Source organism: Rattus norvegicus, chromosome 8 (assembly GCF_036323735.1).
Source record: "Rattus norvegicus strain BN/NHsdMcwi chromosome 8, GRCr8, whole genome shotgun sequence".
NCBI lineage: Eukaryota > Metazoa > Chordata > Mammalia > Rodentia > Muridae > Rattus > Rattus norvegicus.
The window spans coordinates 82720776-82742915 of NC_086026.1; the positions used below are offsets into that span (position 1 = coordinate 82720776).

The following is a 22140-nucleotide window of genomic DNA, read 5'->3' on the forward strand; positions in this document are numbered from 1 at the left end:
GAGAATCATCAGTTTGAGGGGAACTTGGGCTATATGGTGAGGCCCAGGCTGCCTGGGCTACAGTGTGAGACTGTCTCAAAAGCAGGCAAACAAACAAAACCAAAAATGAATTCTATAGCCATTTTAATAAAATCACTAGGGCTTCCTTGTGTTAAGATGTGCACTATTCACTAGTCTGTGCATATATAGGTTTCCTCTTGAAGCTATTGTAATCACGAGTGGCTCAGGCTGAAGGGAAGCTTTAGAGAATGTGTATTCCTACTGAGGAGGACTGTTTGATTCCCAGCACCGATGTCAGTTGACTCATAGGATCCATTACTTCTGGCCTACCAGGACACCTGCCTTCATTAGTGCATAATATCAACACGGACACACATAGTTACACGTAATTAAAATAAAAAAAACCTTAAAACGTAAAGCTTTAAGCAAAAATAGTTTTAAGCATTCTTCTGCCTACTCACAGAAGTAAGTCCACTCTGCCATCATCTGAATACTTTTCTGTGCCTCTCAGTTCCCATTTTCAGATTTCAGGGCTCTTTCGGGCCTATGAAACACCTGTCGGTGCCTAGACCCTCCCTTGGTTTAGAGAGGTTCTACAAAGACAAAGAGGAGCCTAGTAGAGTTTTGGGGTTTTCTTCTGGCAGAGATAAGACCCAAATGTTGACCCCAGGAGGCCTGTATCTTCATTATTTTGGGTTTGTTTGTTTGTTTTGGTTGTTGTTTTGAGACAGGGTTTCTCTGTACAGCCCCAGCTGTCCTCGAACTTGCTCTGTAGACCAGGCTGGCCTTGAACTTAGATCTGTCTGTCTCTGCCTCCTGAGTTTTCAGACTAAAGGCATGGATCACCACATCCCAGCTAAAGTCAGATTTTTTAATTTTTTTAAAAGATTTTCATTTTATGTCTTCAGACACACCAGAAGAGGGCATCGGATCCCATTACACATGGTGGTGAGCCACCATGTGGTTGCTGGGAATTGAACTCAGGACCTCTGGAAGAGCAGTTAATACTCTTAACTGCTGAGTCATCTCTCCAGCCCCCAGAAGACTCTTAGAATAAAGACATCCTCTGTAATTTGTAATTTGATTTTCTTAAATCACAATGAAGAAAAAACAGGAACAGAAAACTAAATTGAAATATAATTCTGTCGTTTAAAGAGGCGTTACAAATGTAACATTCTTTCTAGGTGGGAAGCCACCTGCGTGGAGTTGCTTTCATTAAATGTGCTTTTTTTTTTGCCCTTGCCCAGCTGTCTCTAGAAAGTAAAAGAAATTGGAAGCCCAGCGTACCAGAGCATGTCATTTTTTGGGAGGAAGGAGTATTTGGAGACACAGTTTCTCTGTGTAGTCCTGGCTGTCCTGGAACTTGCTTTGTAGACCAGAATTCAGAGATCCTCTTGCCTCTGACTCCGCAGGCAGTACTGAGAGCAAAGGAACGCACCACTGCCTGGCAACTGCAGCATGTCTTAATTCCTGCCTGGGCCTGTCTTAAAACCAAAAGCAACAGAAAACAAATTTAAAAGTATATGGAAATTTGGAACCGGGGGCGGGGGCAACTCAAGAGTTAAGGTGCAGGGACTGTGAGACTTTGTTTTGGGGATACAGTTCTGGAATGTGCTTTATTGACTAGGGTGACCTTGAACTCAGAGATTAGCCTGTCTCTGACTCTTGAGTGTTGAGATTAAAGACATTTGCCACCATAGCCTCGCCACATGTGAGATTAAATTGGCCTTGAAGTCAGGTAACACTCTGTCCTGATGTTGGGTCTACTGTCATCATCCCGCTGTGTTCACACTTAAGATATTTGATGCTTCCCAACACACACCCTAAAAATAGAAATCAACAGGCTGGAGAAAAGGTTCAGTAGTTAAGAGCACTCACTGACTGCTCTTCCAGAGGTCCTGAGTTCAAATCAGCAACCACATGCATGGTGGCTCACAACCATCTGTAATAAGATCTGATGCCCTCTTCTGGTGTGTCTGAACAGTGTACTTATATATAATAAAGAAAAATCTTAAAAGGAAGAAAGAAAACAGGTTCTCCCTCTAGGGTCAGCGAGCTGCCCCACCCCCACCCCAGGTGTAGCCAGTGAGGCCTTGAGCAGAGGTGGGGCTTCTGGGAGGATTGAGATCCAATTGGAAGGACTTGAGTGGGAAGGGGCCAGTGAACTGCCCTTGAAATAGGGCTCCGAGCTCAGCTACCTTGAGTTCTTTGATTTTGCGGTTGGGTAGGCTTTCGACTGGTACAGTATGGCCACTCTGAAGACGTTTCGGACGCTCGTTCAGCTGAAGCACAAACTAGGTAAAGCCTATGAAATTGTCGGAGAGCCCAGGCTGCCCAAGTGGTTCCATGTCGAGTACCTGGAAGATCCAAAAAAAATGTACGTGGAACCTACGCTAGTGGAAATCATGTTTGGTAGGTGAACTGGGAAGGCAAAGGTAACCTTTTCCTGACCCCTATATACACTCTGATGTATTGAAAAACAACTCCAGTGGCTGTGGCCCCAAGAAATGGAAGCCATCTCACGCTCAGGTTCCCCCTGCTCCCTGTCCAGGAAAGGACGGAGAGCACATCCCGCATGTTGAGTGTACGTTGCATGTCCTGATTCACGTGAACGTCTGGGGCCCCGAAAAGCAAGCTGAGATTTTGATATTCGGACCGCCTAATTTTCAAAAGGACGTGGCTCAGATGCTTTCTAACGTGGCTCACTTCTGCCGCATGAAGTTGATGGAAAGTAAGTATGGGTCAGGAGTTGGTAGGGCTATCCTTGGGAGAGCTCCACCTTGGGAAAGTGGGTTTTGGAAATGTTCTAAAGGCCAGATGACCTTGTGTTTAGGAACTCACGTTACAGGAGTGGTTGTCCTTTTTGGCCTCCTTAACACTGCTTTCTTCCAACTCAGAGGAGGCTCTGGAGGCTGGAGTTGAGCGTCGTCTTATGGCCGCCAGTAAGGCGACCACCCAGCCGACTCCCGTGAAGGTCCGCGACGCTGCCACCCAGGTGGCTCCGGTGCAGGTCCGCGACGCTGCCATCCAGCCGGCTCCCGTGAAGGTCCGCGACGCTGCCACCCAGGTGGCTCCGGTGCAGGTCCACGAGGTAGCCACCCAGCCCGTTCCCGTGCAGGTCCGCGACGCTGCCACCCAGCCCGTTCCCGTGCGGGTCCGCGACGCTGCCACCCAGCCCGTTCCCGTGCGGGTCCGCGACGCTGCCACCCAGCCCGTTCCCGTGCGGGTCCGCGACGCTGCCACCCAGCCCGTTCCCGTGCGGGTCCGCGACGCTGCCACCGAGCCCGTTCCCGTGCAGGTCCGCGACGCTGCCACTCAGCCCGCTCCCGTGCAGGTCCGCGACGCTGCCACCCAGCCGGCTCCGGTGCAGGTCCGCGACGCTGCCACCCAGCCGGCTCCGGTGCAGGTCCGCGACGCTGCCACCCAGCCGGCTCCGGTGCAGGTCCGCGACGCTGCCACCCAGCCGGCTCCGGTGCAGGTCCGCGACGCTGCCACCCAGCCGGCTCCGGTGCAGGTCCGCGACGCTGCCACTCAGCCGGCCCCGGTGCAGGTCCGTGAGGCTGCCACGCAGCAGACTCCCGTGGAGGTCGCTGATGATACCCAGTTGGTTCAGTTGAAGGCTGGTGAAGCCTTCGCCCAGCACACTTCAGGGAAAGTCCACCAGGATGTCAATGGGCAGTCTCCCATTGAAGTCTGTGAGGGTGCCACCCAGCGGCATTCTGTAGATGCCTCTGAGGCCTTGTCCCAGAAGTGTCCTGAGGATCTTGAGGGGGGGGATACCGAGACTTCCTTGGATGACAGCTATGTCATAATTCGCCCTTCAAGAGCTGTCTGGGAACCCTTTGTCATGTTATAAATGCATCTCTGGTGTGAGCCAAGATAAATGGCACACACCTGCAAATCCAGAACCTAGAGGCAGGGCGTTAGCCTGGGGCTGAGTAAGGCCAGTGGTCTTAAACCTCAGCCTGCCTAAGACTGACTCCCTTCATCTTTCTTTCTGGTTGTTTTTACCCTAGGAATTGGGAAGAACGGAGTAGAGCGGTTTTGTTTCCCCCTTGTGTTACATGTTTGCAAACAATTTAGAGTATTGGAATAAAAATTGCATGCCTATGGTCTGTGTTTGAGTGGTGATATGGGAACAGTGCTCCTCTCCAGCAGCAGTTTGGACACCCTCACTATCTTCCCCGGGAGTGGAGGAATGCCTTGGATAGTTGGTCCCCATCCTGGCACCCCCAGGATCAGACGCCTCCACTGGGCTGCTTAACCCAATACATCCAGGTGTTTGGAGAGATCCCTTTAAGGGCCGTTGGCTCTTCTGATTGTGTATCTTGAGCAGACTGCTGTGTGAAACTGTTACTTGATAACTGGCTTTGAAAGGTTTGATTGCTGTGCTCCAAAGAGACTGGGTCAACCAGCCAGGGAGCATTCGGGCCAAACCGAGCCCTCCCAGCCCCCCCCCCCCCCCCTTTACACATTTGTAGCAAATATGTGGCTTGGTCTTCATGTGGGCCACCTAACACTGTGCTTGTGGCTGGCTTGGTCTCTATTCCCTGCCATTGGATACCTTTCCTTCTTACATGGACTGCCTGGGTGGGCCTCAATAGGAGAGAAGGTACCTAGTCCTGCTGGGACTAGATGTCCTAAGGTTTGTTGGTACCCAAGGTGGGGGTCTCCCCTTCGCTTGGGCAATGGAGGGGGAAGGATTTGTAAGGGGAGGATAGGGGGCTATGATGGTCGTGTAAAGTGGATTAAAACATGGAAACCAAGCTGGTTGTAACCAGTTGCCACTAGCTACTGCAGACTTTGGCTAGTGTCTCTTTGGGAAGATGGGGTGGGAGGTGGGGGGGATTGTAGGAGGGCTGAGACCAACTACAAAGCTGTTAGCCTCAGGACTTCCTGTGCTTCCTGAACTGGGTGGGGGGTGGGGGGCATGTGGCATGTCCCATGTCTCAGAAATCTAAGGTGAAGGCAACGGAGTGCTGCTTTTGAGCAGTTTGAGTAGAAACATTCAGGTGGTGGGGCTAGCAGCTGGTAGCGATCCCAGGAGGCAGGGTGTGGTGGTACAGGACTTTATTCTCAGCCCTTGGGAATCTGGGCCAGGCAGACTTGAAGTTCAGGCCACCTGGAGCTGCACAGGGAGACAGACCCTGTCTCATTCTAGAAGATAATGGCGGAGGAGGGGAGAGTAGAGCTTGGGAGATTGGCACTTGGGAAGCAGAGCCCATGTCTGGATGACAAAGCTGAACAGAGACATTATTTTTTGAGGGTGGGATACCAAGTTTAAGGAACCTTTACATGGGCATGTTCTGTTCTTTTGAGGCAGGGTCTCACTGTATAGCCCTGACTGGCTTATAATAACTCACTGCATAGTTCCTGCTGGCTTAGAACTCAGATCTGTCTGCCTCTGCCTCCCTAGTGCTGGGATTAAAGGCATGTGCCACCATCTCCCAGCTGACCCACAATTACCTCATAATGATAGGAATGTGGGAGTGTCTCCCTGTATCTAGTGTTAATCTCGCCATTCACCAGAAAAACTGTTTAGTCCTGAGGTTCACCAGAAAAACCAACTCTACCATTTTGGGCCAAATGTGAAGCAAGCATTTATTAAATATTCAATACTGACCAAGAAGAAATGGAATTTGGTCAGGAACATTCCCGAGAAATTTCCCTGTTGGAATGGCCTCTAGCCATGTATATTGCAGGGCCTTGTAAGGGCAAATGTATAGGCCATCTTACTTTCCCATGAGGCTTATCTCCCAAGAACTCCAATTCCCAGCATTCCAGGAAAATACCTGGTTTCTGAGCAGGGGTGGCTTACAGGTTAATTTTGAGCACCACACTGGCCAATTCTAAAGATTTTTTTTTTTTAATTCTAAAGATTTAAAACCACAACTTTTACCTTGTTTATACTGTATAAATGGGTTTCATGATTACATTCTATTTGGTAACATGGACTCTGACTTGATTAATTTGCCAGTTATGACCTTTGTCTCTGCGTTTAGCTTATTTCTTTGAATTTATATTCCCTGTAATGAGAAAGAGCATATTGGGTCTAAGACAGCTTGTTTTCCTTGGTCTGATGCACTTCACCTATTTTCCTGAAGATGCCTTCCTTCCAGACAGTCTTTCTCCATAGCGCTTGTTGGCTGGCTGTGGTGCTCTCCTGCTCCAGTCTCTAAAGTGGGCGGATTACAGTAGTGAGCCACCATACTTCCCTTCCGTGGTAGAATTACATTACCCTTTGCAGCTTGTTTCAGGGTTGTTACAGGGGCTCTCACTGCCTGGGACTTGTGGCAGTGTTCCCAAGTGGTGGGACTAGAGGCTCTTCTTGTGTGTTGGGGGGGTGCGGGGGGATAGAAAGGTAGGGATTGTGCATAGTGGAAGATGACTTAGAACTGGTTTTCTTGCCTCTGTCTCCTGATGCTGGAGTTACAGTGCACTGCCCACATTAGCTTTCAGATTTCCTTTTTACAAGAAAGATAGTGGGGCTGGGGATTTAGCTCAGTGGTAGAGCCCTTACCTAGGAAGCGCAAGGCCCTGGGTTCGGTCCCCAGCTCCGGGAAAAAAAAAAAAAAAAAAAAAAAAAAAAGAAAGAAAGATAGTGAGCGAAAAGGGTGAAGAAACTCAAATAGCTACTCTGTGGGTGGAAAAGGTGAAAGTTTATCCCATACTCCCAAGGCTGGCTGTTGGGAGAGTAGAGAGAAGGGAGCAGGGTGGGGCGAGGGGGATATATTGTATTTGTTGGATTGTTTGGGATTGGGTACTTGTGGGTAGACTGAGGGAGCCTAGAGGCTAGCATTGACCTTGCTCTGTGAACCCGGACCACAAGCCTATGTTAATGGAGCCTAACGTCTCTGTTAGCCAGAGATAAGAACGACTCCTTTCAGGAAGTAGGAAATTATATTCTAGCCTTGGAGGGAGTGCTGGCTTTTGTCTAAATGCCTGGAAAAGGAATTTATTGACTGTTTTGAAATGAAGGAACACTCTGCACTTACAGAATAGGTCTAAAATGACTTTCAAAGAATATGGTAATGTATGTGTGAAACATCTTTGGTTAGAGAAAGCACTAGAGGCCTGAACTGCCGGGCAGGTAGGTACTCTATAATTGACTTGTTCACAGATGCTTTTTTTTAAAAATTTTTTTTGAGACATGGTCTTGTAGCTCAGGCTGACCTGGAAGTCACTATATAGCTAAGGATATTATTGAATTTCTGATCTTTCTGCCTCTACCTCCAACTGCTGGGATACGGGCGTGTGCTACTATTTCTGGTTTATGCAGTGCTGGGAACCAAATCCAAACCCACAGCTTTGTACTTGCTTGGCGACACTTCAGGATATAACTGAGTTACAGCTCCAGCTGTAAAACCTTGAGACACAATGCTGCCACTAAGACGCTTGGGCTGGACTAAAACATCAAATCTGCCTGCCTTGCTCACACCTCCACTCTCCTAGAACAATGAAGCCCCAGGCCTGAGCACTATGTCCACCACATCTGAGCTTAAATCAGTGTTAAACTGTGGGTGGTGGTGGGTGACCTACACCTTTAATCTTAGCATTCAGGAGGCAGAGGCAGGCAGATAGATCTCTTTAGAGTTCAAGGCCAGCCTGGTCTACAGAGTGAGTTCCAGGACAGCCAGGTCTACACAGAGAAACCCTGTCTCAAAAAACTAAAATAAAAAAAAAAAGTAAGATGCCCAAAAACTTTAAATGTGATATCCTTTATATGTAATTTATATATATGAAGAAATGAGTTAATTTTTAAACTTAAACAGGGACTGGAGAGGTGGCATGAACTGTGCTACAGAGTTCACTCGCCAGCACCCACATTCGGGTGACTCAATGGTCTGTGTCTCCAGTTCCAGGAACTCCAAGGCTCTCTGCTGGTCGCAAATCCACACAAAGATACATCCTTCAAAACGTACATGCCTTTCCAAAGAAACCACTGGCTGAAGATGAGCCTTGGTAAGGATAGAACACTTCTCTGGCATGTGCAGGGCTCTGGGTTCCTCTCAGCACTCAGAAATACGTAAAGCAATGCATTTGGCACCAAGCACAGCAGAGCACCCTCCTCTGAAGTTTTCCCACTTCAAGATTGCTGGTCTTCCTTACGTCCTCAAGGCCATGTATTTCTCCGGCAGAAATGACCAGTTTCACTGGCACTCTTCGTTGCGGTTCTGTACAGCTGTTGAGTAGAATTGTGTTGAAGAAGCAACACTTTGAGATTATAATACCACGCAGTCCTAAAAAGGACTGCAAGAATCTGTCATCTCCTGAGCTATGACAGCTACTCCCTCTTGTTTACAATCAATGTTGCCAGTCTGTTTTGCCCATGTAGCTTTGCCATTGGCTTTTAAGCTCTACCCTTTTTTTTGACTGCCCACCTTTGTCAAATGTGTACATCTGAGACGGTACATTCACTCTCACTGTTAAAGTAGATTTATTGGTCATCATTATTACGATCTTTATAGAATGATCCCTTTATCAAAATAAATAAAATATTGGTCGAGTGGCCAGAGAGATGACTCAGTAGGTCAGGGTGCCTGCTATCAAGGCTGAGGGCCTGAGTTCAATCTCTGGTACCCACAAGGAGGGAAGGAGAGAGCCAATTCCCACACATGCACAGTCACGTGCACAAAATTATATAAAATTGAGGGAAAGGTGTATCTATGAATGGTTTTCAAAAGAGAGGCATTCTAGTATTCACTGCATTCCTGAAACTATATACATGTACATTTAGCAGATCTACCTGCCTCAGCAGCCTGAGATTAAAGGCATGGGCCACCACATCTGTCTTAGTGTACACACACACACACACACACACACACACACACACACACACACACACACACACGGCAGCACAGCAAAACTTCATTGATAGGGAAAGCAGGAAATTTGGGGGATGGATATGTGTGCATTTGTGCTTGTGCATTCGTGCTTGTGTGTGTGTACATGTGTGCATGTGTGTACAGGTGCATGTGTGTACAGGTACCTGTTGATGCTAGAGATTCCAATCTCTTGTAGCTGGAGTTATGAGCCACATGAGAGGTATATGCTTTTAACTGCTGAGACCTCTCCCAAGCCCCAATATTTATTTTTGAATTCTTTGAGAATAAGTGTTTTGCCTACATGTATGTATATGTACTATGTGTGTTGCAGTGCTCGTGGGAGCCAGAAGGCAGCTGCTTATTCCTTGAAATTGGAGTTACAAGTGGTTGCTGGCTGCCAGGAGCTTCCTAGGAACCAAATCTGGGTTCTCCACAAGAAAAACTGCTCTTAGGCACAGAACTCTCTCTCCAAACTCATATACATTAATTTTAAATGATTGTAAAATTAAGCTATTTCTTTCCCCCTTTGCTCTGTTTTCTTCTTCCTCATTTTAATATTCATCCCTCCCCCAATTTTCCTCTCTTCTTGTCAATGGAGACTTGCTGTGTTGCCATAGGTGTCTGCTGTCTGGTTTTTTTTTTTTTTTTTTTTTTTTGGTTCTTTTTTTCGGAGCTGGGGACCGAACCCAGGGCCTTGCGCTTCCTAGGCAAGCGCTCTACCACTGAGCTAAATTCCCAGCCCCTGCTGTCTGGTTTTTATGTCAGCCCCACACAAGTTATCTCAGCTGAGAAAATGCCCTCAACAAATGGGCCGGTGGACAAGCCTGTGGTGCTATTTCTTGATAAATGTGGAAGGGCCCAGCTTGCTTTGGGTGATGCCACCTTTGGGCTGGTGGTCCTGGATGCTATAAGAATGCAGGCTGAGTAAGCCAATAGGCTGCACTCCTTCATGGGCTCTATATCAGTTTGAGCTCTGACTTCCCTGACTCCAGGCTGTGAGCTGAAATAAAACCTTTGTTCCCTAAGAGCATGGAGCATAGCAGTGGGCAGGCATGGCCCTGGAGCAGTAGCTGAAAGCTTAAACCTGACCCACAAAGCACAGGTCAGAACTAAGAAAAGTGCATAGGCTTTTTGAAAGCTCAAAGCTGCCCCTTTTGACACTTCCCCCAACAAGGCCACACCTCCTGGTCAGAAAGCTAGAAAAACAATTTCATTCCTTAGTTGCATCTGTTTGGGGTCTGAGGCCCAAGGCACTGGTCTAAGACCTTGGGTTTGATCCTAGCACACAGGACATGTGGTTATGTTTGATCAAGATGATACACAGGCCAGTGGGAAAGGAGGGTAGGCAAGCCTGTAGAGCGGCTTTGTCTAGCAGTATTAGGTACACAATACGGGGTATATGTCATTCTCCTATTTCTGGTAGCCATGAAGCTCCCTCCTCCCTCTTCCTTTGACAGGCCCTCAATAAGTAATTCTGGCTGACCTGCAACTTGCTACATAAACCAGGCTGGGTAGAACCCACAGAGTAGGTAGAACTCCCCCTACAGCTTACCTTTGCATCCTGAGTATGGGTGTTAAGGACGTGCATCACCAGTCTTAGCCAGAAACTTAGTTTTCTTTTTCTTTTTTTTTTTTAAAGATTTATTTATTTATTTATTATGATTAAGAATTCCAGAAGAGGGCACCAGATCTCATTATAGATGGTTGTGAGCCACCATGTGGTTGCTGGGATTTGAACTCAGGACCTCTGGAAGAGCACACAGTGCTCTTAACCGCTGAGCCATCTCTCCAGCCCTAGTTTTCTTTTTCTTTCTTTTCAAGACAGGGTTTCTCTGTGTAGCCCTGGCTGTCCTGGGGCTCTTGAAGATCTGCCACCCAGGAGTAGTATGTTTTACTTGAAATGTTGTGCCAGGGAATGTTTGTGAACCCAAAGCAATCACCAAGGAGCCGATTCTGATGCAATCACATTAGAGCCTTGTCTTTAGTCAGGGTTTCTATTCCTGCACAAAACATCATGACCAAGAAGCAAGTTGGGGAGGAAAGGGTTTACTCAGTTCACACTTCCACACTGCTGTTCATCACCAAAGGAAGTCAGGACTGGAACTCAAGCAGGTCAGGAAGCAGGAGCTGATGCAGAGGCCATGGAGGGATGTTACTTACTGGCTTGCTCCCCCTGGCTTGCTCAGCTTGCTCTCTTATAGAACCTAAGACTACCATCCACAATAGGCTGGGTCCTCCCTTGTACCCTTGAACACTAATTGAGAAAATGCCTTACAGCGGGATCTCATGGAGGCATTTCCTCAAGGAAGGCTCCCTTGTCTGTGATAACTCCAGTTTGTGCCAAGTTGACACACAAAATCAGCCAGTAAAGAGTCTTTATTACAAGCTTGAGCTCGGGCAACACAATCTCTGACAGGAGAATGGGAGGGTGTAGCCCCGAGGTCTTAGGGGGACAAGGCTTTATAGGAATGGTGACCAAGTGAGGGGAGTTTAGCCTGGCAAGTATCTAATTGAATGACTATTGTGTGCTGACGGTGGGTGCTCTGAAGCAAGACTTGATACTTGACCAGCATCTGAAAGTACATTTGAAACAGTCAGACTAATCTTTGATTAACTGTTGCTAGGAACTGAGGAGGGAATAACTCTGGTTCAGGACAAGCTGTGGGGTCCTTCCTGGGTACTTGGGTTCAGCTGCAGGTCAAGTTCTCAGGCTTTTTTTCTTTTAAAATGGAGGCCAGTCCCAAAATGGAGGAGGTTTGGCTTCTCAGAACATATTTTAAGTATTCCAATATGTGATCAACAGGTAAATATCAAGCCAGTATGGTGACATACCTCTACAATACCAGCACAGAGACAGAAGGATCATGATTTCCAGGGAACCCCAGGGTATATATGGAGATGGAGACCTCAAAAACAGAATGAGGTACTGGAGAGATGACTTAGAGGCTAAGAGCACTGGCTGCTCTTCCAGAGGACTTGAGTTCAATCCCAGGAGCCACATGGAGACTCACACCTATCTATAACTCCAGTTCCAGGGGAACTGACCTTGACCGGCACAGCACACACACTGTGCATCTACTAAACAAGTAAAACACATAAAATACTATTTTAAGAATAGCAAGGCATGGTAGTACCCCCCCTCCCCCTTTAAAAAGTTTTTATTTTCATGTGCATTGGTGTTTTGCCTACATGTCCTTTGGAACCAGGTCCTCTGGAAGAGCAGCCAGTGCTCTTCACTCCAGCTCCCCTCCCCTTATAATTTTATTTTGTGTGTAGGAAGTTTGCTTACCTATGTCAGTGTACTGTGTGTGTGCCTGGTGCCTGCAGAGGCCAGAAGAGGGCATCATATGCCTCTGGAACTGGAGTTACAGATGTGTGTGTGGGTGGTGGGAATCAAACCTAGGTCCTCTGGAACAGCCAGTGCTTTTAACCCGAGTCATCTCTCCAGCACCTGGTGGTACACCCCTTTAATCCCAGTACTAGGGAGGCAGAGGCAGGGAGATCTCTTACTAGTTTGAGGCCAGTTTGGTTTACATTGCCAGTTCCAAAATGGGACCCTTTTTCAAAATACAAAATCAGGGTAAGTGACCTGTGATCATTCCCCGGGATCCACATAGTGAGAGGAGAGAACCAACTCGTCCAAGCTGTCCTGATTTATAGTAGGTTGCTCTCCTAAAACCAGGGTAGAGGTTCTAGTTGAGTACTCCTGTCAAATCCTTTAGGGAAGGCAAGCCTGAGGTAAAGCAGACTTTGGCCACAATCCGGTGTGGAGAGCCTACTCGTGGCAAAGTACAAACACCGCAATAGCGATATGAAATGAGTATACAGGGAAAAGTCCTGAGCGCCAGTACACAAGTTCTCACAAGCGACTTCCAGATGCTGTCTATAGCCTCTGAGTCTGCGCGGGACGTGGATGCAGCTGCGCACACGTGGTTTGGGAGGCGCCTTTACGCTCAGCTAGCATTGTACATACCATTTCCGGGTCGGGTCAGGGAGTTGCTTCCGGCGGCCAGGAAGTGACGTACTACTTCCTCTCACGCTCCGCGTCGGGAAGGTGGGTCCCACGCGGTGTCAATATGAGGATCGAGAAGTGTTATTTCTGCTCCGGGCCGATCTACCCAGGCCACGGCATGATGTTCGTCCGCAACGATTGCAAGGTGAGGCGGCCGTGGCCCGCACGCTCCGGACGGCTGGGAGACTGGAGCGCGCCCTTCTCGCGCCCGGTTCTGTGCGCCTGGGCTGGACCCGGCCTTGGTTCACTGCTGGCGAGGTCTCCTCGTTGCTGTCAGACGCACATCCCATCCGCAGGCCATCTGGAAGTCGGTCTATTCATGCTTAAGGAGGCTTCAGGCTGACGTCCAGGGACCGTGGGAGGTGGGAGTGTCTGTAGAGGTTAATGGACACGGTGTCTGGGCCTAATAGACTTTTGCATTGTTGCTGGAGGTGAGCGAGGACAGAGACAGGATGGGGATTTTTTGGGGAACTGACTTCCTCGGCAACCTTCACTATTCCACTTCTTGCAGGTTTTCATGGAATGGAGTATGTAAGCAAAAGTATTATGTATAGGCCTTCTTCTGGATCACACGTTTTAGTTATGAGACTTAGCTTTCTTTTCTTTTTCTTTTTTTTTTTTTTTCTTTTTTCGGAGCCGGGGACCGAACCCAGGGCCTTGCGCTTGCTAGGCAAGCACTCTACCGCTGAGCTAAATCCCCATCCCGAGACTTAGCTTTCTTTGCTAACACTCACTAACCTCAAAGGCTTACTTTTTTATGTTTCTTCATTGACACAGAGATTGCATAATTTTTACACGTAACAAAGTAATGCAGCTTAGACTTGTAAAAGCCTTACTTTTCATTTCAAGAACACACTGAAGTGTTAGTAAGTTGAAAGTTGCTGCTGCTTTGGGGAATTAAAATAGTAAAGACTCAGACCTGTGAGTATGGTCTTTAAGAACACATCCAGCACACAGCATGGAGGCAAATGTTTGTAATCCAAGTAGGTTGAAGGCCGAGGCAGGAGGATTCCAAGTTGCAGGCCAGCCTGGACTACACTGTAGGACTTTGTTTCAGAACAACAGCAAAAAAGGGATTCACTGTAACTCATAGTTAAGGATAGACACCGGAAATGAAAAGGAAGAGTGACCTATTATTTTTGAAAATTGTGCTTTCAGCCGGAATGACAGAAGGAAACAAATGGGATTTCAGTGTCACCCAAAACTCACCCTCACTAGGGATATAGGAAAATAGTTTTGAGAGTTTTGAGAATTAAACAAATGGAGAAGGTCTTTAGGGAGCTTTTCTTAGAATATTCCTTCACTTAAGGCCAGTGTAAGGTATTATCTCTAAGTGATCAGTGATGGCTTGCTTTAGGGTTCTTAGCCTGGTAGGGATGGTGTATGATGTTACATGTGATTCTAGGCGTTGTCCTCAGGAGTTCTACGTGAGTGTTGTTTTTTTGATTTACGGTAGCTTTTTTTTTTTTTTTTCGGAGCTGGGGACCGAACCCAGGGCCTTGTGCTAGCTAGGCAAGCGCTCTACCGCTGAGCTAAATCCCCAACCCTTACGGTAGCTTTTTTTGGTGGGGGTATAGGGAGTGTATCTTGTGATAGAAACGTCTTCATGGCTGACTCTTCAGCATTCTAACTCGAGTGTCCTGTAGGTGTTCCGATTCTGCAAATCCAAGTGTCATAAAAACTTCAAGAAGAAGAGGAACCCACGAAAGGTCAGGTGGACTAAGGCCTTCCGTAAAGCAGCAGGCAAAGAGCTCACGGTGGTGAGTACAGCTGGTGGCCTGGCCTGGAGTGGGTCCTGTTGTGTGTTTGTGACTGCTTTTTTATTTGGCTATGGAAAGTCTCATTCTCACATGATCCTAAAATCCGTTGTTCTGTGGACTTCGGAAAAGGGAAGCACTGCCCACCCCAGTGTGTAGAAGTTCGTTCATTGTTGTTCGTTCTTTTCTTTTGTCCTCACTCCCCCCCCCCCCCCGCCCTTTCTCTATAAAACTGTTTGTGGCTTTGGCAAAGAAAAAGAAAAATCATTTAAATGGGTTGGATGAAGCGGGAACTTGGTCTTTAAGGATTGGGAGGGGTTGGGAGATGGGCTGAGGTGCCACTGAGTAGCACCGAGGCCCAGGCGAGGCTTGTAACAGACATGTATGGGTTTCTGCATGTCCTTGGTAGGACTCAGAGCAAAAGCTAGTTGTGTTGGTATTAGGGCAAGCCAAGGACTTAGGGGGTGCTTGGTCCCTGTAAAGGGAGATGACAGAAGCCACAAGTGTCCTTTGCCGGAGGAAGAAGTTGTAAGTTGTCCTGTCCCTCTGTGGCTGTCTCTTCCCCTTAAACCTGTGACATGCCTCCTTCCTGTCACTTACAGGTACCATCTATAAGTCCACCCATCCCTTGTTCTCAGTACCAGAGCTGTCTAGGTGCTGTGTAGGGTGGGAGACCGAATCACAGTTACCCTTTCAAAAAAAGTCCTCAGGGGCTGGGGATTTAGCTCAGTGGTAGAGTGCTCAGTAGGAAGCGCAAGGCCCTGGGTTCGGTCCCCAGCTCCGAAAAAAAAAAAAAAGAATCAAAAAAAAAAAAAAAAAGTCCTCAGTGTAGGTGAGGCAGCAGGGTATCTTAATGCCTGAGAGAGGGTGCCAGTCCTGCTCCTTCCCAATCCCAGCTGCCTTACTGCTGAGGGCACTGAGCTGAAGAGAAATAACTAGTGTAGAGTTGATATTCCATATCTTCTGTCAGTTACATTTGAAAGCAAAGGTGCTCCTGCAGCTTTTGCAGATCACTTTGCATGTCTTCAGATTAATGCTCATCAACTATCAAAATACCCCCATTCGGAGGACCTAGAACCACACAGGTTATCACTGCAGGTGTGTGGTTTCATAACTTTTCACTGTAACAGGCTCTTAAATTACAGCAATATGAATTCTTGGTATTTGATTTGATCTAGGAAAAATGGTTCATATAATGGAATTTCTGCCTGTGATTCTCATAGGCAGCTCAGAAATTGGGGAAGCCTTTCAGTTTATAATGCTGGACAGCCACTGAGGGAGGGAGGGGTCAGGGAGGGGAGGAAGGATGCTCCAACTGAGCCGATTTCACCCAGTCGAAAGCTAGTATTCTCCAGTATAAGGAGGACAGTGTCTTAATACATGTCTTTTAGAATTTTGGGCCAAGGAAACTTTCAAACAATGCTTGCTTACCACCTTTCCTGTCAACCCTCTGTTTTGTCTTACAGGACAACTCATTTGAATTTGAAAAACGTAGAAATGAGCCTGTGAAATACCAGCGAGAGCTGTGGAATAAAACTAGTAAGTCCTGGGGTGGCAGGAACTGTAGGCCTTCTGTGACTAGCTGCTGACTTGTGTAAATAACGAACTTAATTCATCTCATATCAATGGTCCTGTTGGTTTATGTCTTTAATTGTAAGTTGTTCAAGGTGTTTTTTAGAATTTGGCTGAATTTGGATACATCAGAAATTGGCTGGAGTAGCCATATGCAAATAATTAATTATTAAGCTTGAAGTGTCCACTCAAAATTAAAACTACAAATTCTGAAAGAATAAATAAAGAGAATGTTTTAGTGTGTGAGGCGAGACATGGTTAGGAAGTAGACACACGCAGTATGCTAGACTGGCTGCTCTTGGGGTCAGGAGTTTGCTGTGTGCTTTGCATAGTAAGCTGAAAAGATGCTGTACCTAAGGTGATCGGTACAGATTTTAAGGGTACATCCAAGTGCTTTTTGGTTAAATATGAAATTACAGGCCCAAAATTTGAAAACATCAATGTTTTCAAGTAGACAGGGATGTTGGTGGGCAGGAAAAGTGTTAAAAAACTTAGTTCCTTCTTTTTACTTTTAAGGGGATTTTGCTGTGAAGCCATGACTGGCCTTGAACTCACAGCCTTGTCTTCCTGAGTGCTGGTATTATAGGTGTCTGCTGTCTTAGGTTGCAGTGTTTTTGTTGTGACAGGACCTCTCTGTGCGTTCTCTCCTTGTGGCTGCTTTCATGCAGCCTTCAGCTTGCAGATCATTATCAGTCCCCTCTCTACGTCTGAGTAGTCCCCAGTGTTCGTTCCTTGTTGACCTGTTCAGGAATTCACAGGCTCATTCCCACATCTGAAAATGCTGCTAAGAAACAGTATCTAAAAAAAAAGAAAAGAAGAAGCAGTATCGTATTGCTTTTTTTTCTGCATGGATTCTGTTAATCTTTTGTATTGAATCCTAAAAGCAGACTTCTTGAAAGTGTTTCATGTACACAGTATGGAGGTCTCACATTGTTCCCTAAACTGTTTTATGTTACTAAACCTGACTAGTGAGTACAGCTAACATCTCATACCTTTAGCTGTCAGTAGTTTGTAGTGAGTTTAAGCCAAAGTCACACAAAAGTATTTCCAGTGCTTGTTATAGGCAGACTTGTTGAATGGGTATATGTTTGCTAACTGTAATTTATTTTTGTAGTTGATGCAATGAAGAGAGTTGAAGAGATCAAACAGAAGCGCCAGGCTAAATTCATAATGAACAGGTATGTATATGTGTAGAGGAATAATTATGAGTTTCTAGAGGCATTGGTATTTTTAAGCCCTTTTTATTTTGACATAACTCATACTTTACACAGACCTAGGAAGAATAGCGTGATGACCACTTCTGCATTTTTCCCTGCCACTGTACAGTGAGCCGAGCATGTGTCCTTCCTGCTTAGTGTGCCTTGGGTTATCCGTCCCACATAGGAATCTTTCCTTCCTTACATACAATGTGATTTCAAATAGGAAGCAGACATGGGGCAGGACAGGGCTGTTGTGTGCCCAGCAGAGGCTGCTTCTGCTTCCCACGTATCGATTGGCTCCTATCTCTTCAGGCTCCCTTCATGTGGACAGGTTCTGTCTTGCTTTGTCTTACCTGGTACAGGGTTTTAAAGAGTACATACCACTCAGGGTGTTGTACAGAACATTTCTTCATTGAGGTTTATCTGCTTTTCCTTGTGGCTAGGTTTAGCTAGATGCATTCGAAGAAATGCTCCGTCATCATGGAGTCCTTGCTTTTGCGTCCTGTCCCTGTTAACTTTGACTCTTGGGTTACAGTGTTGTCTATGGGTTTCTCCTGAATGAACTTAGACTTGTGTTGTCCTTGGTAATTGATAATGGAGAAGATTCTGGAAAGAGCTTGTTGTTCTCAAGACTTCTTGCTTTGAGTCTCCATCAGGGAGTCTGGCCTCAGTCAGTATGAAATGTCCTCCTGTGGGGAACGACTCTCCCTTTTTCTCCTTTATTCATTTAAGCATACTGGGTCTGTGTCCAGGCCTCCTGTGGCATTTGGAGGGCTGTGGCTCACATTGTTGTGTTTGTTTTGATGTTTTGTGTGGCCCACATCTGCCCGGTGGCAGTCCTTCAGGCTCTCTGTGGGAGACACATCGTTTTCACTCTTTGAGTTCTTTGTTGTCTCCTGGGCAGCACACTCTCTCTCTCCCTGCCCTAGCCAGGGGTGAGCTCTGTCTTTAGGGCAGGGAAATTTGCTTTTTTTCTGTTTATTAACTTTTTTTAAAAAAAAGGTTGATTTTTATTTTGTATATGAGTGTTGTGTCTGCATGTGTAAATGCACTGTCTACAGAGGCAGAAAAAGGCATCAGATCTGAACTAGACTCACAGACAGTTGTGGGCCACCGTGAGGGTCCTGGGAGAGCCCACAAGAGTAGGCAGTGCTGTTAACCGCTGGGCCATTTCTCCAGACCTGTCTCTGTCTCTGTCTCTGTCTCTCTCTCTCTCTCTGTCTCTCTCTGTCTCTCTCTGTCTCTCTCTCTCTCTCTCTCTCTCTCTCTCTTTCTCTTTTTGTTTGTTTTTTTGTCTATTGAGACAGGGTCTTACTATATAGCTCTCTAAGGCTTGGAACTCAGATTCAACTGCCTCTACTTTTTTGAGTGCTGGGATTAAAGGAGTGTGCCCCACACCCAGCCTAAGATTTTGTTTGTTTGTAAGTGTGTCATTGTATGTGTGTGAACATGCCTTGGTAAGTTTGTGGCACTCAGAGGACATCTTTGAAGGAGTTGGTTCTTTCTTTACACTATGAGGGCCCAAGGGATTGAACTCAGGTAGTTGGGCTTGACAGCAAGTGCCTCTACCCACTGAGCCACATGTCACTGGCAAAAATTAGCCTTAATCTAACTAACCACAGTAGAAGTCTTGGTACAAAATTATGTTGTTGCAGCTTTCTGGCATTTCAGAAGGTGAGCATGGATGTTTTGAGGACAGCTCAGTGTTTCTGATGAATGTCCTGTGTTTTATGTTCCTATAATGGTTGAAGACCTAACAAAGCAACACAGCACGGAGGTTGTGTTCTGTGAGGAGGAAGGACACACACACTGGCAGTCGGGAGACTGCCTGTGTGATAGAGCTTTGTGTCTTTGCCATGGAGATGGGCCCTGACCTCTACCGAGTCCTCAGACGGTGCTCATTCTGTCAGCAGATATGAATTCAGCCCCCAGGTGCAACACTCTAGGTACAGTGGTGTAGTGAACAGGTTGCTAGGATACAAGCCCTGTTAATTAGGAACTTGAACATAGTTTTGGCATAGACTAGGGAAGAGGATATCGATTGGTAAGGGCTCAACAGGTGACTTTGCCTTAGCTTTGATAAATGCTGGATAAACAGCATTTGGGAACCAGCTGATTCCTTGTTGACCTCAGCAGTTGTTCCCGAGTGGGAGGTGGGAGAAGAGAAAGGAGCAGAAGGGTGGCCACCCCTTTGTACCCACCTGTGCCCGTGCAGCCCACGGGATTAGTGACTGCAGAAGCTGTGGTGGTGGGAGTTAAAGTCTCAGAAGTTTTGTCACTGAAGTGTGGCTTTGGTGCATTTTACCTCAGGTTGAAGAAAAACAAAGAGCTGCAGAAGGTTCAGGACATCAGAGAGGTCAAGCAGAACATCCATCTTATCCGGGCTCCTCTTGCAGGTGAGTAGAGAGACCGGAGTGACTTGTGGTTGTGTAATTGGGTCCCAGCTCATGCTCTAAATGTGCTTTGGTGGTACGGTCTGTCTATAGAATGCAGTTCACTCAGTGTCTCCCCACTGTGGACAGGCTGTGGCTTGTGGTCTCTCTTCCCTCCATTCTTCCACAAATGCCCTTTTAAGTTAAATAAAATTGTGCAATAATTAATTGCATAGATGATGTTTGCCTCATACTTTTGATTAAAAGACACTTCAGGTTCCAACTCTCAAACTTCGGTTTGCTTTGGAACAATCTACGGAACTTCGCATATAAACACAAAAGCCCAGGCTCTGTAGCCCTCCAAGTGATCCTGGTACCACATTCCAGGGGCACTTTGTGTAAGAAAACCTTCCATTTGCTGCTCTTACCTGGGTGAGGTTTTCTTTAGTCTTTTGTGTAGCCAGCAGCAAATACAATCAGAATTGTACAGAATTGATTCTCTTTAATGCAGATGACTCAAAGGGAGAGGGAAATTTTGACTAAATATTAGTAAACTCTGTAATTAGGTCTTGATTGGGTTTGTGTAAAGGGACTACTTTGGTCATGTTTATACCTAATTTAATCAAAACAAGTAGACCAAGCCCTGGGGTGTTTGTCTCCAATGCACATGATGCAGAGCCCAGAAAGAGCAGAGACCCTGCTTCCTTTAGTTCTCAGTAGCCTCTCCTGGTCAGGCGGACCCTGCACCTAGGTAGCTGAGGGTTATGGACTCACTAGTGGAGTGACGTAGGGCATATGGATCTGTCTGGTTCTTAATAGTTTGCAGAAGTGTGAGACAATGCATTTGTAGAATGCTTTGTGCGTTCATAAGACCTGGCTGAGTTTGGCTAGCATTCCTACCTTTTTAGAAATGGCTACTACTGCAGGTCAGCAGGATGCTTTGTAGAATGCCGGAATCAATTCTGCAGAATCCTACTTATATTCCTGTGTTTTACATTTTTTTCTCCTGTTTAAATTTGAGTTTAGTTTTGAGAATCTCACCCATGAGCACTGTCTTTACATTGCGTCTTCTGCATCTTTTAAAGGCAAAGGGAAGCAGCTGGAGGAAAAAATGGTGCAGCAGTTACAGGAGGATGTGGACATGGAGGACGCTTCCTGACCGCGCTGCCTGCAACCAGCCCTGTGCACACTGGAGTCAAGCAGAGACTTTTGGCCCCTAAGTTATTGATTGGTTCCATAAGGTCCCTTAGATGAGGGTGATTTAACGTGCTTCCCCCTAAATGTTGCAGCCTGTAAAGCATCCTCTTGTGGGTGTTAGGTCTCAACTCGGCATTCTACTTCACTGTGCTATGCTCATGCAAACAGGACAGTTTGTGTGTGGATGAAGACATGAACTGTGGGCAAAACATGGCTCAGCTGACTGCCTGCCAGTGTGAAATTTGACATGATGTGATATATTCCTTGCATCAGGATCGTCTGTTTGTTAGGGTTATTGAAATGGAGCTCACACAGGGACTGACTGTTCTCATGTCTACCTGAGTCTCTTTTGTTTTGGACTAGTATGCTTAGTAGAGTTGCGTAATGGCAGGATACAGTACAGCTGAATTATGTTGGTCTGTCTGACCTGCCTCGGCCATTCTAATAGGCAGCTGTGATGGTGGAGGAGGGCTGGGTTGATAAACTTTGCCTGAATGGCACCTTACTGTTTTTGCTTTGGAGAATGCTCAATTCCAAGTTGTGACATCTGTCCCAAAAGATTCTCCTCTCCTTCCAGCCCAGCAGTGATATAGAAGCAGAAGAATCTTCGTGTCTTTCAAAGTTTAGTGTGCAGTTTTCTTTTCCTTCCTTCTTCTTTTTTTTTTTTTTTAAAGACAAGATCTCTTTGTGTAGTCTGGCTGTCCTGAAACTCTAGACCAGGCTGCCTTGGACTCACAGAGTTCCACCTGCACTTTGCCTCCCCAGTGCTGGGATTTAAGGCATGTACCATCATATCAAGCATTTTTGATTTTTTTTTTTAAAACCTTAAAAAAACAACCAAAAAGGAACTCTGACTTTTGGAAAGTAGAACTTATGGATAGAATGCTAACTATTATTTGTACATAAATAAAGCCCTTTCTAAGGTAAATGCCTACGTATCTCTTATTTAAAAGTCCTGAACAAAAGTATATGTCTGTTGTTCTTTGACGAGAGCTTCTGCACACATAAGTAGGAGGTATAGTTAAAGGGAAATATGTGCTTCATACTTCTTGGTAGTTTTATATTATGGTTATGTCAAGAATGCTAAGCTTAGCCAGGTGATGGCGTGCCTTTAATTCCAGCACTGGGGAGGCAGAGGCTGGAGGATCTCTTGAGTTTGAGGCCTGCCTGGTTTACCAATTGCGTTCCAGGATAGCCAGGACTACA

The 22140-nt window shown here is 46.4% G+C and overlaps 2 protein-coding genes across 2 annotated transcripts; both read left to right on the top strand.

Annotated features, from left to right (window-relative positions):
- Positions 1-2204: 2204 nt before the first annotated feature.
- Positions 2205-4109, top strand: Khdc3 (KH domain containing 3, subcortical maternal complex member). The gene is made up of 3 exons (NM_001106837.1): positions 2205-2412; positions 2552-2731; positions 2898-4109. Exons 1-3 carry the CDS (start codon positions 2247-2249, stop codon positions 3854-3856), a joined length of 1305 nt encoding a protein of 434 aa, NP_001100307.1. The 5' UTR covers positions 2205-2246; the 3' UTR covers positions 3857-4109.
- Positions 4110-12851: 8742 nt separating this feature from the next.
- Positions 12852-21857, top strand: Rsl24d1 (ribosomal L24 domain containing 1). The gene is made up of 6 exons (NM_001014212.2): positions 12852-12982; positions 14484-14597; positions 16061-16133; positions 17281-17344; positions 19676-19761; positions 20823-21857. The coding sequence occupies exons 1-6, from the start codon at positions 12902-12904 to the stop codon at positions 20894-20896; spliced, it is 492 nt and encodes a 163-aa protein (NP_001014234.2). The 5' UTR covers positions 12852-12901; the 3' UTR covers positions 20897-21857.
- Positions 21858-22140: the final 283 nt, after the last annotated feature.

Coding starts and splice junctions, on each gene's coding strand:
- Rsl24d1 (NM_001014212.2), top strand. CDS start 12,902: ATGAGGATCGAGAAGTGTTATTTCTGCTCCGGGCCGATCTACCCAGGC. Junction 12,983..14,483: donor TCGTCCGCAACGATTGCAAG/GTGAGGCGGCCG, acceptor AGTGTCCTGTAG/GTGTTCCGATTCTGCAAATC. Junction 17,345..19,675: donor GCTAAATTCATAATGAACAG/GTATGTATATGT, acceptor ATTTTACCTCAG/GTTGAAGAAAAACAAAGAGC.
- Khdc3 (NM_001106837.1), top strand. CDS start 2,247: ATGGCCACTCTGAAGACGTTTCGGACGCTCGTTCAGCTGAAGCACAAA. Junction 2,413..2,551: donor GCTAGTGGAAATCATGTTTG/GTAGGTGAACTG, acceptor CTCCCTGTCCAG/GAAAGGACGGAGAGCACATC. Junction 2,732..2,897: donor CCGCATGAAGTTGATGGAAA/GTAAGTATGGGT, acceptor CTTCCAACTCAG/AGGAGGCTCTGGAGGCTGGA.